This window comes from Microtus pennsylvanicus, chromosome 15 (genome assembly GCF_037038515.1).
Source record: "Microtus pennsylvanicus isolate mMicPen1 chromosome 15, mMicPen1.hap1, whole genome shotgun sequence".
Classification (NCBI taxonomy): Eukaryota; Metazoa; Chordata; class Mammalia; order Rodentia; family Cricetidae; genus Microtus; species Microtus pennsylvanicus.
The window spans coordinates 16,413,676-16,427,278 of NC_134593.1; the positions used below are offsets into that span (position 1 = coordinate 16,413,676).

The window sequence follows — 13,603 nt, forward strand, 5'->3', positions numbered from 1 at the left end:
GTTGCTAGCTTCTGTCCAAGGACAATCCTGGACTCAGCTGTAGGGAAGACAGTGAGTCAGGGAGGGGTCTGGTTTGCTCCATAGTTAGCTGCTTTTCATTGTTTTCTTTATCCAGGATAGGAAACTTGACACTCTGGTGAAGACCATTGGTGCAGACCCATCAGGACCGCCAAAGGAGGCAATGCCTGCAGCTGCTTTTTTACACACGAGAGGTCCTCCATCATCGCCCTGTGAATGGAGAAGGGTCACAGAGGACTGAGCTGTTGTTCACCCTAGTCCCAGCCTCCCTCTCACGTCAAGGCTCCTCTATGAGGAGTGTGACTTGTGTGCTCAGCTTGTGGAAGATTGGAGGGCAGGCCTCTGGCCCCTGGGCTTCCCATTCTAATTGTGGACAGGGTTACTGCTTCACCTCCCTCCTGAGCCCGGCCTCTGCCCTTTCTCCACTGTGATCCACTCCCTATGAAGGTGTGTGGGACTCTCAGCTCCAGGATATTGTTAAGAACATGGGGACAGGTGAGTGAGCCTGATGTGAGCATGGAGGAGCAGTCCATTAACAAATGTGGGTGCCTACTCTGAGGAGACCCCTGCTTGTGGTAACAACACACACAGAGAGTACAGCTTACTAAAGCCTGGGCCTAGGTGACAGAAGGACTGTGCAGATCCTCTGTACTGGCTGCCTCCTTGTCAGCTCTGAGGACCTGACTAGTTACAAGTTCCTTCCTACTGTTTCCAGGGAGAAAGATCACAGTAAGTGGGCAAAGGAGTCCCTGATGCTTGGTCGCTAGGTCCCAGATTGCTTTTCCCCTCCCATGGAGCCAATCCAACTTACCTTAAAGAAAGCACGATTGACCTTTGGGTCCCCCACACAGATCCCAGTGGCTTTGTTGTAAAAGCCTTGAAAGCGAGACTCACACTCCTGGTCCTTCTGGACTATCAGCTCTACCTCTTGAAGTGTGTTTGAAAAGTCACCCTTTGGGTCCATCTTTCCCCAACCAGCCACATAGCACACGTCCCCTGGCTTCACTTGGACATTACGCCTGGGCAGGTTGAGGGGCTTCACAGCTTTAGTCTTCTTGGCCGCCTTCTGCAGCTGTGGGGGAAGAATCAGGAGAGAGCAGCTCAGCCAGGAGCCTGGTTCCTGGGACCCCAGGAATGAAAGCCAGGATGGCAGGGAGGGAAGGAACAGAATGAGAGCAGGGGGGGGGGGGCAATCCCTGCAGCAAGAAGAGCACAGAGAGCTGTGGGGACAGTTCTCACCTTTAAGAGCATGATGTCATTGGAGCCATCCTTAGGATTGTAGTCTGGGTGTGGGATGGCTTTTGCCACAGGGATGGCCTGCTGGGTCTCCTCCCGCATCTTGAAGTCGTGGGCTCCTAGAGTGACTCTCATTGAGCTGCAGAGAGCAGAGTGCAGATGGGAGATGTGGAGTGAGAGAGGACACAGTGCAGGAGCTGTAAGAGGCTGGGTGGGCAGGGTGGGGCTCTAGCTGAGGGGACTGAGGAGCCAGAAGGGAATCAGGGTGTGAACTACTGCTTTGTCTTCTCAAGGGCACTAGACTCCTGGAGGTTCCCTCTTGCTTCTCAGCAATATCTAACGTTTGCATTGACTCTGAATGTGCACTTTCAACCACCGTCACTGCTTTAGTCTGACCAGTGTAGTTGCTTTCAACTCAACTGTGCTGCTGCCTCTGACCCCTCACCCTGTGACCTCTAAGTTTTCCTAATGACAAGCTTCCATTGTCACAGCCCTGCCCTCCAGTGAGCTCTCACAAAAGCATCCATGAGTAGAGGATGAAAACTCTTGTTGGGGTCTCAGAAATCATGGGCTGCTCCTCCTCACCTTCCCCTGCAGTGAGCAGCTGTCAGCACGAAGTTGTCTTTTACCAGGAAGCCTCCGCAGCCACCACTTCCGCCATCATCTTTCACAAATGTAATAAATGCCATGTATGGGCGGTAGTGGGGCTTGACCTCATGACCCCCGATGATCTCCTCTGAAAGAAAGGCAAGAAAATGAGATGTCTGGGAGCAGCAGATGAGATAGGAGGGAAGATATAGGGAGGGGTGATGGGCTGAGATCTACAGTTCCCCAAGACCGTTGTGGACAGAATTCCTTGCACACAGATTGATCTCAGTTCCCTGTTCTGAGAGGGGTGGGTAGGACTTGTCCTCCAGCCCCTGCTTTAAAATACATGGAGGGACAAACTTCTTTCTTCATGATGCTAGAGACCAAGGGGATGCTGGGTGGCTCATGTTAGTCTTTCTCTGTTGGTGAGTCTCTGGAGACTTCTCATGTCTTTATTTCTGCCAATTTTGTCACCTTTTTACCCCGAGGTCTTTAGAGAGGGATTGTCTAAAGTTCTCCTGCTCTGGTGCTCATCATATCCTAGGTTCTCAGTAAATAATTCTGGCTGCATAATGAATGATTTCTACTTAGCTAGAGGTCTGGTGATTCAGAATTCACGGGATTCAGAGCCTAGGGAACATTGCAGGAGTGTGCTGGAATAAAGGGAATAGCTGGTGACCTGCAGAAAGTAGAGAGGCCAACGAAAACTAGAATGCAAATCTAGTGGAGTGTTCAGTGTCACCCTGGACCTCTTTCTCTAGCAGCCTGAGGGCTGAGGTTACTAAATGATGCTAATACTCCTGAATTAGTGTACTTACCCCATTGCTGACTGGTCATTAAAGCTGCCCAGGATCTGGGTTCCAGTAGAGTTAATGGTATACTTTTTAGTAACTTTGCATTCTCTGCTACTTCTCCTTTTAGGGATGATCCACTCCCCAGGTGACACAAAGAGCAGGGAGAAGCTAGTGCCCACCATGTCCTCTGAGGACACCGCCCTTCTTCAGACCTTGTTGAGGATCTACCCAGTGACAGACTTCCAGGTCTGGGTTGGAATGGGACCTGAGGTTCAGAAAGCTCCTGGTTCAGTGCAGGAAGTTCCTGATTAGAGCTGGGCAGAGACTCTACAGAGTTATGGCATGGAATCTCTGGGATAGGGGTGTTCACTCACCTGCATCAGCTCCTCCAAGCAGCAGAAGAAAGGTCAGGAGAATCAGGACTGGAGCCATCTTCTTAGGAGGCTGCTCAGGTTGGAGAAGGGCAGAGTGGACACAGCCCTTGAAGGATGAGGACTTGAGCGCTCAATGACCTCACAGGCCTTTTAAACCTGTACACCTCTGCTCTGATTGGCTTTATTAGCTCAGGACATTGTCTGGTTTGGGTAAAAATAACACGGTCACCACACTGACATCCTCTGAGCTAATCCTGGATAAAGACCAGGAAAAGAGGGTGGTACGGTTGTGGTTGAGGAGAGCCTGAGACACCAAGGAAGTCCACTGTGCCTGCACTGAGAGAAAAGTTTGGCTTTTCTTATTGCTTACATTTTTTTTCCTTTCTGGCAATATCTCTTTTTAATTTCTTTGGGTTTTTTCTTTCTCTCTTTTCTTTTTTGAAAATGATACCCAATTTACCACAAAACAGTTATAGCACTAAAAATACACCGACAAAATTATACAGTATTTATTAGGAGCTGATACTGTGTCCTATTTGATGAGGCAGAGTTTCAGTACATCTTCTTTTTAACCTCTGGGACTTCTCATCATACTGAGGAACATCTGTTGGAACAGTCTGATGAATTAATCTTCACTCACTCTGACTTTCCTAAACTGCTAGGGTGTCACAGAGAAGTCTCAAAAGTATTTACCCTGTGGCCATTGATCACGTCTTACTCTCATACACGAATCAAAAATGATGTTTATCGATTACCTGTTTACTATATATTGATGTTCATCTCTAAGCAAGAGCTTTAGGATTGAATTTAAAGGTCAGTAATATTAATTTAAAGGTCAGCACTGGTTATCTGCTGGAGACTGAAGTGGTATTTTCTACAACATTCCCTAGGATTTTCGGTTGATAAACAAGGACTTTAATTAGATCTTGAGTGATTATTTAGTGGGCTAGATCTGGAAGTGAGACAGACAGGGACCCAGCCCTTGAAAAGGCTGATATTGCCTGGAGTGAGCTGAGGATCTGAGTTTAGAGCACAGATGATTAGAGATGTGTGAGATCAGCTCTGGGAGGTGAGACAGGCTGGTCTTACTCTGAACACAGGTGTGTGTGTGTGTGTGTGTGTGTGTGTGTGTGTGTGTGTACATGTGTGTGGTATATGTGTGTGTGTCTAACTGTGTCTATGTGTGTATGTGTGTGCATGTGTGTGGTATATGTGTGTGTGTTCCGGTGTCTGTGTGTCTGTGTGTGTCTGTGTATATGTGTGTGTATTCATGTGTGTGTTACTCATGGAGGTCAGAATAGGACAATGGATGCCCTGGAGCTGGAGTCAGGATACTTGTGAGACATCATGCGGGTGCTGGGAATTGAACCTGAATCCTTTGCTAGAGCAACGAGTGTTCTAAACCACTGAACCATCTCTCCAGCTCATTATCCAGAGATAAGAGGATGATGTAATTCATTATTTGCAATGATACAGTTGAAACTGAGACATGATCCTAAGACAAATAAGCTAGGGACAGTAGAAAGATAATGCATAATCTCACTGTATCTAATCTAAAACAGAAGCTGCAAAAGTGGAGATAATAGTGGTTCATGGAGCTGAACAGATTAGAATTGGAAGCTCTTGATAATGGAGCACAGAATTTCAATTAGGATGATGAACAACTCTTTGAGATCTGCTGCACAGTATGTTAATAATGCATTGTTCATTTCCAAACATCTATCAAATAAATGTATGTTCTCACTACACAAATGGAAACTATTTGAGTGTGTGGGGTGTCAACGAACTTAATTTAATCATTTGACATCATATACATATAACACCACTTTCAAGCCTGAAAATATGCAATTAATGTAAAATTTTGAAGACGTTGTTTAATAAAGAAACTGGCTTTATAAAACATGCAAATATTGGTATTGGACGAAAAAGGACAGATAGGCAAAAGGAGTTCTATTTATTCAAATGTTTCTCCATACTGGGGAACATGTCAGTTACTTAGGTGAAATTCCATGAAAGTTCTGTAGTAGCTGTTCATGATGACTTGTATTAATTAACATTCTAAGGACACTGGGGGGAAGCAGGACATGCCTGGATCAAATCCAAACTTTTTACCTCTCTTATAGACCGTGCATACTACAATAGGAAGGTATCAGTTGTCACATCATGGTTTCCTGGTGTCATATTGGAGTGAATTCAGATTGTCATTCTCCTTGGCACTAAGTTAGCAGGGTCTTGAAGCAAATGGGCTGGGGAGTCATTGTGGGAAGGGGATGTTGGATAAGGGAGCCACTTGTTCATCCCGGCTGCCCTGAACCAAAATAATCCCACAGAAACCATATTATTTAAATCACTGCTTGGCCCATTAGCTCTATCTTCTTATTGGCTAACTCTTACATCTTAATTTAACCCATTTCTATCCATCTGTATATCACCACGAGGTCGTAGCCTACCGACAAAGTTCCGGTATATCTGACTCTGGCAGCAGCTCCATAGCATTTCTCCGACTCCACCTTCTACCTCCCAGCATTCAGTTCTGTCCTCCCTGCCTACCTAAATTCTGCCCTATCAACAGGCCCAAAGTAGTTTCTTTATTTGTTAATGGTAATCAAAGCACACAGAGGGGACTCCCACATCAAGCGGGACTTAAATGATCTCTTGAAAGATGTTCAGGGAACTCTGACCCCAAGTGTCTAAGCTACAAGGATTCTCTCTCCACTACAACTACTCTAAACTTGATAGTTAAGGTATCTTGGTGGTCTTTTCTTTATTGTACTACACAGATCTATCAGAGACTTGTTAGGAGTCGTTACACTTTTTTTGGTTTTTCAAGGCAGGGTTTCTCTGAAGCTTTGGAGCCTGTCCTGGAACTAAATCTTGTAGAATAGGCTGGCCTCAAACACAAAGATCTGCCTGCCTCTGCCTTCCAAGTGCTGGGATTAAAGGTGTGCACCACCACCACCCAACTAGGAGTCATTATACTTTGAGAGATAATTCAGTGAAGCCAATTTCCCCAGCAAATCAGAATTGATAACCTAGCTATAAATTAATTCATTATTTATGGTGGACTGATTTCTCAGGAATTAAGACTTCTGGGCAATCCACACTCAAGGTTGTATGGAGAAAAGCTCATTCTCCAGAAGTGATCTTACTTTGCGACTGAGGCTCGATTTGAAAGCTCTATCCTCCCCAACCATGGAGGGCTGGAATTACAGGAGAGCATCACCTTATCTGTCACAGACACCAAGACCATTGAGTGCAGTCATTTCTATGAGGGGAGTTGGCTGCACATCTCTGTGATTTGGAATCCATGTATCTTAGCTGTAGGGAAAATGTCATTCCCACGTTTAAAGGACAAACTACATGATGTAGAGTAGCAGCCTGATCCTGCAGAGGGGTTGTGTTCTTTGTGGACTCTCCCACAATGCTTCGGGCCAAATACTCCTGAGAAATAAGGCAAATGAATCCATCCCTGCATTTCTGTCAAGGTAAAATATGTATGTTGCTGAAATGCATGTGTATTAATTACTTTCCTATTACTGTGATAAAGCACCATGACCACGGAAGCTTTTAGGAGAAAGACTAGGACATAGGGATTCAGGTGAGGCATCAGTGGAAGGCATGGCAGCAGGAGCAGGATGATAAGGAATGATATCATTTACTAAGTTACACACAACCATGGGCATGACAAAGAGAGAAACAGAGAGAGAGAGAATTGGGAGTGGTATGAGTTAAAGCCTGCCCCAGAAATGGACTTCTGCCATCGAGGCCATATTTCCTAACATCGCCAAACAGCATCATCAGCTGGGAACCAGGTACCCAAATACATGAGTCTGGAGCGGGAGGGACATCATCACTAAAAAACAACCACAGAAAGGTGCCATGGGACACAAATACAGAACAGAAACTCTATATTCTCTAAGTTCATGGAAAATGGTGCTGGCAAATTAATAATGTTGGACAGAATAATGGCTGTATACCAGTAGGGATTTCCCCAGCACAAACCAGAAGACCTTGTATTGTTGTGTCTGCTCTGTGTGCTTCAGGGGAGTCTTGTACTCTCTGGTTTCCTGGACTGCAATGCCCTGGGGGAGCAGAGAAGTTGGGTCTTGATGAGTTGAAGCACTTCCTGTCCCAGGGGCAGAACATCAGTACAGATGTTAGGGGAGCTGAGTGAGCTCTATGCAAATGGTGAGGACTGGGAGACACATCCACAGACTAGAGGAATCTGAAGCTGTCTGTGTTTAAGGTATTTACTGCCTCTGAATCTACTCCAATGTGTGCTCAAGAGAGCAAAGCAAGGTGACTATGAACACCTTCACCATGCAGCTGTGGGAGGAGGCCAGGAATTTCTCTCCATGGGGAGTCAGAGCATGGGCTTGTCTTTTGTGTGGGATGTCAGGAAGTTACTGACCACACATTAGAAGACATAGAGGTCACTTGTGCCTTGGTGGACAGGGAATCCTTGGCTCAGTTCAGGCTCCATCCTAACATGGTTGATTCTGGTTATTGGGTCATTTACTACCTCTTGGTAGCAATTCATTTCTGTCTCCTCTCTAACAGAAACACGATAATGGTTTTCAAAGTTATTTTAAGCCATAAAACATGTCAAAGTAAATATGACATCTAAACTGAATACATATATGACTGTATGGTTTGTAATATATGTTTTTCTTTGATTCTGCCTTTTCTTTGAGTTTGTTTTTTGTTTGTTTGTTTGTTTGTTTTGATTCTTTTGTCTCCAAAGGAACTAGTATATCTTAGTATAATCTCTAAGGCAGGGTTTGTTTTCCAGTTCTCTATCAGGAATTATGTGCCACCTACATCTCTTTCTATATAAAAGCATGTCTTTGAAAGTTACCTGACCCAAAGACAGATTTTACTTCATCTCCAAGAAGAACATGACGCTCTGTCTGTTTGGGACAGGGAGCCAGTAAGCTATAGCTACCAGTCATGCTATCTGTTAAGTATCTGACAAGATCGGACCCTGAAGCCAAGGCTGTTTGGAGTTTGAAGTTTATTTGAGTTAATTAAGCATTTTTAATTTGTTTGTTTTGTGACAGAGTCTCTCTCTATAGCCTTGGCTGGCCTTGGTCTCAAAGATCTCCTTGCCTCTGCATCCCAAGTGCTGGATTAAGGTGTAAGCAACCATGCCTAGCACCTTGAATTGTTTTAGCAATGTGAGTCCAACACAGGAAGACTTTTCTTTAACAAGCAGCCACACATTTTAGCTATGGTCTCATGCCAAGATCTTCCTGAAAATGAGAATCCCAAGTAGTTTTGGAACTATGGATGCAGCAGTAAGCAAGAATGTTTAAATTTAGAAGTATTTCTTCACACCATTTTTTTTTAATTTTTCTATTTTTTCCAGCCTCCTTGGCTCATGTGTAATCCTGTTTCTGGACTGTGCTTCTGAATATGTGAATCTCTTAGGATTTATATGTGTATAATGACTCTGTAAAACAAGGCCATCATCGTTGTGTCATTCTCTACCCACTGCCCTCTCCCCTAGGTAAAAATGATTCTTTTCTGAAGAGTTTCCCAATAGAAGCTAATAGACTATAGTCATTTCCAAACCTCATACATTCAGAACTGACTGATGGAAAAGTAGAGATTTCTAGCAATGTACCCTTCTGGATGTCAAAGACTGACATAGGCCAAGTGAGCAGCAGGGAGTCTTAACCTGGAGGCCAGCAGTGACTAAGATGAACACGCTCAGAGGGGCTCAAGCTGCTGAGTGACCCTGCTGCTATGGATGCTGAGCACACAGAAAGAACTGAGCTGACTAGGAAGAGCTTCCCTAGTCTGAGCATGTGGGAGGTGGGGTCCAGGGTTCTGGATAGAGACAGTGAAAGCCCTGTCTTCCATGGACCCTCTGTGATGGCACTTTTGTCCTGGACCTTTGAGCAGTACCTCTCTACCAGGGTTTAAGTTGGGCTGGAACCACAGGGCTGAGGCCTTAATGGAAGGAACCCACATGGCTTGGGTTGAAGAAGAATAAAAGGTGGGAATGTCCTCAGATCTGCATGATCTGTAAAGCACAGATAGACTCATTAGAGTAGGTGTGAAGAGAGGAGGGTGGAACTAGGAAGCCGGACAAAGCTTAGCCCTGTACCCAGAAGAGGATAGAGAAACAAATTCTAAATAAACAATAGGGCTTGCTGAAATTGCTGTCACCTTAATGATAAAACTATGGGACAGAGATGCCCTGCCCAGGAAGGTCCATCCACAGTGACCTTAGCTCTGTCTCCCCTGTCTTCAAGACCCATGGTGTTTTCCCTCTCCTTCCTTCCATATGACTCAGGGAAGGAAAAGAGTTCACCATTAGCCCCAAGACAAGAGACACCCACACTCAGCTTTGGGCCAGTCGGAAGGTCAGGCCCTGCACAGTGGGACACATTGAAAGAAGCTGCTCAATGGCCATGCCTAAGCTTTGTGAGGGTATGGTGTTGGGGTGAGCAGAAAGCAGAAGTATGTCATTGGCCTGCCTAGCACAGGGTTTGTCCATGTGATATAAAACCAGTCTTCCAATTCAGCAAAGAGACCTTTATTAAGATGCTGGCTTCTGTCCTCGGACAATCCTGGACTCAGCTGTAGGGAAGATGGTGAGTCAGGGAGGGGTCTGGTTTGCACTGTAGTTAGTTGCGTTTCATCGTTTTCTTTATCCAGGATAGGAAACTTGACACTCTGGTGAAGGCTCTTGGAGTTGAACCATCAGCTCGTCCATAGGAGACGATGCCTGCAGCTGCTTTTTTACACACGAGAGGTCCTCCAGAATCCCCCTGTGAATGGAGAAGGTTCACAGAGGACTGAGCTGTTGTTCACCCTAGTCCCAGCCACTCTCTCATGCCAAGGCTCCTCTCCGAGGAGTGTGACTTGGGTGCTCTGCTTGTGGGACATCACAGGGCAGGCCTGGGGTCCTTGGGGTCCCTACTCTGATTATGGACAGGGTTACTGTTTCACCTCCTTCCTGAGCCCAGGCCCTGACTTTCTCCAGGTCTGTGATCTCTCTATGAAGGTATATGGAACTCTCAGCTCCAGGCTATTATTTAAGAACATGGGGACAGGTGAGTGAGCCTGATGTGAACATGGAGGACCAGAATGGTGACAAATGTGAGTAACTGCTCTGAGGAGACCCTTGCTTGTGTTGATGACACAAGCAAATCCTGCTTTATACCAACTGTCTTCACCAAGGCTCCTTGTCATCTCTGAGGCCCTAGCTAGTTACTGGTTCCTGCTGTTTCCAGGGAGAAAAATCACAGCCAGAGGGCAAAGGAGTCCCTGATGCTTTCCTCCTCCCATGGAGCCCGGAGAGGAGGACAATCCAACTTACCGAAAAGGAAGCACGCTTGCTATTTGGGTCCCCTGCACAGATCTCAACGGTTTTGTTGTAATGGCCTGGAAGGTGAGACTCACACTCCTCATCCTCCTGGACTGTCAGCTCTACCTCCTGTAGTGTTTCGGGATAGATGCCCATTGGGGCCAGCTTTCCCCAACCAGCCACATAACAACGGTCCCCTGGCTTCACTTGGACATTACGCCTGGGCAGGTTGAGGGGCTTAACAGCTTTAGTCCTCTTTGCCTTCTTCTTCAGCTGTGGGGGAAGAGGCAGGAGAGAGCAGCTCAGCCAGGAGCCTGCTGACCTGGGACCCTTTGAAAGCCAGGGTGGCAGGGAGGGAAGGAACAGGATGAGAGCAGGAGGGGAGGGGCAATCCCTGGAATATGCTGAGGGTAACAGGTCTCACCTTTAATAGCATGATGTCATTCAGGATTTTCTTAGCGTTATATGTGGGGTGTGGAATGATTTTTGCCACAGGGATGATCTGCTGGGTCTTCTCCTCTTCTTTGATGTTGTGGGCCCCCAAGGTGACATTGATTAGCCTGTACCAAGAGTAGAATGTAGATAAGAGATGTGGACTCAGAGAGGATGCAGCCCAGGAGGTGTGAAGGGAAGGAAGTGCTGGCCATGGTGGTGCTCTAGCTGTGAGAAACTGAGGGGACGGAGTGACTGTGCCTTCTGCGCGTTAGTCATAGAAATGATAGCATACTAAGCGCTATTGGTACACCACATTGCTTAGGGTCAGGGTGCTGATGAAGCCCACTGTATTGTTGGGTTTGTACTGTGAGGCTAACCACTCCCCCCCCCCCCCCCCCCGGTCTAAATGTGCTTGATTCCTTAGCTGCCACTCTGGTGCCAGGCTGCTTCTACCTCATGAGACTTGCTGGGTCCTCTGTCTTCCCAGTCCCCTTAGGAAGAAGGCAAGGTCTCCGTGGAATGTTCCTGGGAGGGTATGGGCTGTTTCTTGCTCCTCACCTCCCGGAACAGTGAGCAGCAGTCAGCACAAAGTCCTCTCGTATTAGGAAGCCACCACACTTCTTCTGAGAATTCTGATCCATGATCTGAAGATACGCCATGTAGGGTCGAGAGTGGGGCCTGACCTCATGTCCACCGATGATATCCGCTGAAGGGAAAGCCAGCCGTTTTGTAAGCACCTGCTAGTCCACCAGGTGGGCTTTGCGTAATGGCTCCTGACTTGCTAGGCATTTAGGAACCAGGGGAGGCCTGGAATTAGGAGCAGGCTGTAAGGAAAGCCCTCAAGTTCCCCTTCACTAAAAGGAGAGAAAGGTAGGTCTTGGTCTGTCCATCTTTCTTCCACATAGTTGGAGGCAAGATTAAGTCTCTGGGCAAGAAAAGGCTAAGGACCATCATGTCTGTCTCCGACTTCTGTTCCCAGGGATTCTAACCGTGCTCCCTCCCCAGCCCTGTGATGCCTGTGATGGAACAGGGCTGCTTTCTAGGGGACAAGGCTCAGTCTACACTTCGTGGCCTCCTATTTCTTCAGGCGTGGCACGTAGTAGGTGCTCAGCAGAGGTCACTGGCTTCATGAGTGAGGACGCCCACTCATTCCTAGATGCGGCTGCTGGCATTCTAGAAAACAGAGAAGTTAGTGCTTGCCCAGGGAGCGTCTCATGCTCGAACACTGTGGAACCACAAAAGCCTGGGAGGCGCAGAGATGAAGAAAAGGACCTAGTGGCTTGGGATTCAGCAAAAGCACTTATCCTGAGGCCAGCATCCCTACCTATTCTGGGATCTAGGTTTCTCTAATGAGTGTTTGGTGAGGAAGTGCCTGTATCGTCAGAGATGCAGAGCCAGGCCCATTCTGCCTGCTCCAGGAGAACATAGTGTTCTCTGCTTTGCAAGTTCCTACTCTTTACCTTCTACCCTTAAACTTCTAAAAAAAAAAATCCACTTTCTAGATGGCAAGATATGGCTCAGGGAAGGGCTAGTACTCAGTGGCTCTTCCTGAGAAAGACCACTGCCCTCCCACCAGTGGTGAAAACTGACCACTAAGGAGGTGTTCACTCACCTGCCTCTGTCCTGGGGGGCAGAGAGAAGGCCAGCAGGAACAGGAGGAGCTTCATCTTCTCTAGAAGGCCGAGTAGGTCCCCGTGTCTGGGGCTTTGCCCTTGCTCTCTTTTAACCTCTAGCAGATGAAGGGGGTGGAGTGGGCTCAGCAACCTTGTACCTCCTTCATTTTTATGATGCTTTATCACGGAAGGCTTTCTATGAAAGCTCCTACCCTTACTGTCTCTGCCTGGTGACGTCTTCGGAGCATTTGTGTGAGAACCATGAAGTAACCACAGCAGAACCCACAGCCAATGACTCAGAAAGCCACCAGTTACAGCCCATGGCAGGAACACAAGGGTACAGGGCGGGGCTTGTAAAGTATTGTATTAGAGTCCCAGAAACCCAAGTTCCCAGTGGTAGAAGGCCAATGCTTTCAATGCCACACTGCTGAGTCCAAAAGAACAGATTGCATTCAGGCTCATCTCTTGTACTGGAACCAAGCATGAACTGACCACCTAGTGTGTGTGTTGGGGGGATTTACGAGGGGCATCCTCAACCAGAGTACAGTCTGGGGAGGGCAATGGAGTGATGGATAAGGCAGTAACAGATAGGTCTACCAACACCTGTCAACCTATTTGACACCATAGCTTCAAAACTTCCATGTGTCAAAGCCCTTTCTAATGAAATAATCCACATTTGACATTTATTGACCAAAAATAAGAGATTGGTGCAGGCTCTGGAAGTTGACTGACTAAAACCTGAGTCATTCCTACTTCTTCAGGAAAGCTGACTTTTGTCCCATGAAAACCTATGAGCTAAGGTTGGGAAAGGTTCCCAAAGGACAGTCAGGTCACTAAATTGCTGATATAGTGCAACATAAGGAAATAAGCCAGGCTGCTAAAACTCAGCAACCTCTGTGTGTGTGTGTGTGTGTGTGTGTGTGTGTGTGTGTGTGTGTAGGCAGAGGTGAACCTTGAGGATCATTCTCAGGCTCTGTCTGTCTTGTGTTTTAAGGCATGGTCTCTCACTTAACTTGGTGATTAGGCTAAAGCGGCCAACCAGAGAACCTCAAGTATCTGTCTGTCTCCATCCCCCAGGGCTTGAATTACAGGCATTATCACCACACCCAGCTTTTCACACAGGTTTTGGGAATGAAACTCCGGTCCTCACACTTGCCTGGCAAACACTTTACCTATCCAGCTGTTTCCCAACTTCCTCTTAGTATTTTATATAATTTGTCCAGAAAA

General features: G+C 46.8%; 2 protein-coding genes across 2 annotated transcripts; both read right to left on the reverse strand.

The window, feature by feature from the left end:
• LOC142835800 (granzyme C-like) lies at positions 1-3,077 on the reverse strand. The gene is made up of 5 exons (XM_075949578.1): positions 3,011-3,077; positions 1,840-1,990; positions 1,258-1,393; positions 830-1,090; positions 1-228 (listed from the first exon to the last, which is right to left on the reverse strand). The coding sequence occupies exons 1-5, from the start codon at positions 3,066-3,068 to the stop codon at positions 85-87; spliced, it is 750 nt and encodes a 249-aa protein (XP_075805693.1). The 5' UTR covers positions 3,069-3,077; the 3' UTR covers positions 1-84.
• Positions 3,078-9,549: 6,472 nt separating this feature from the next.
• On the reverse strand, positions 9,550-12,528 carry LOC142835562 (granzyme B-like). The gene is made up of 5 exons (XM_075949114.1): positions 12,376-12,528; positions 11,322-11,469; positions 10,753-10,888; positions 10,341-10,601; positions 9,550-9,789 (listed from the first exon to the last, which is right to left on the reverse strand). Exons 1-5 carry the CDS (start codon positions 12,428-12,430, stop codon positions 9,646-9,648), a joined length of 744 nt encoding a protein of 247 aa, XP_075805229.1. The 5' UTR covers positions 12,431-12,528; the 3' UTR covers positions 9,550-9,645.
• Between the last annotated feature and the right edge of the window lie 1,075 nt (positions 12,529-13,603).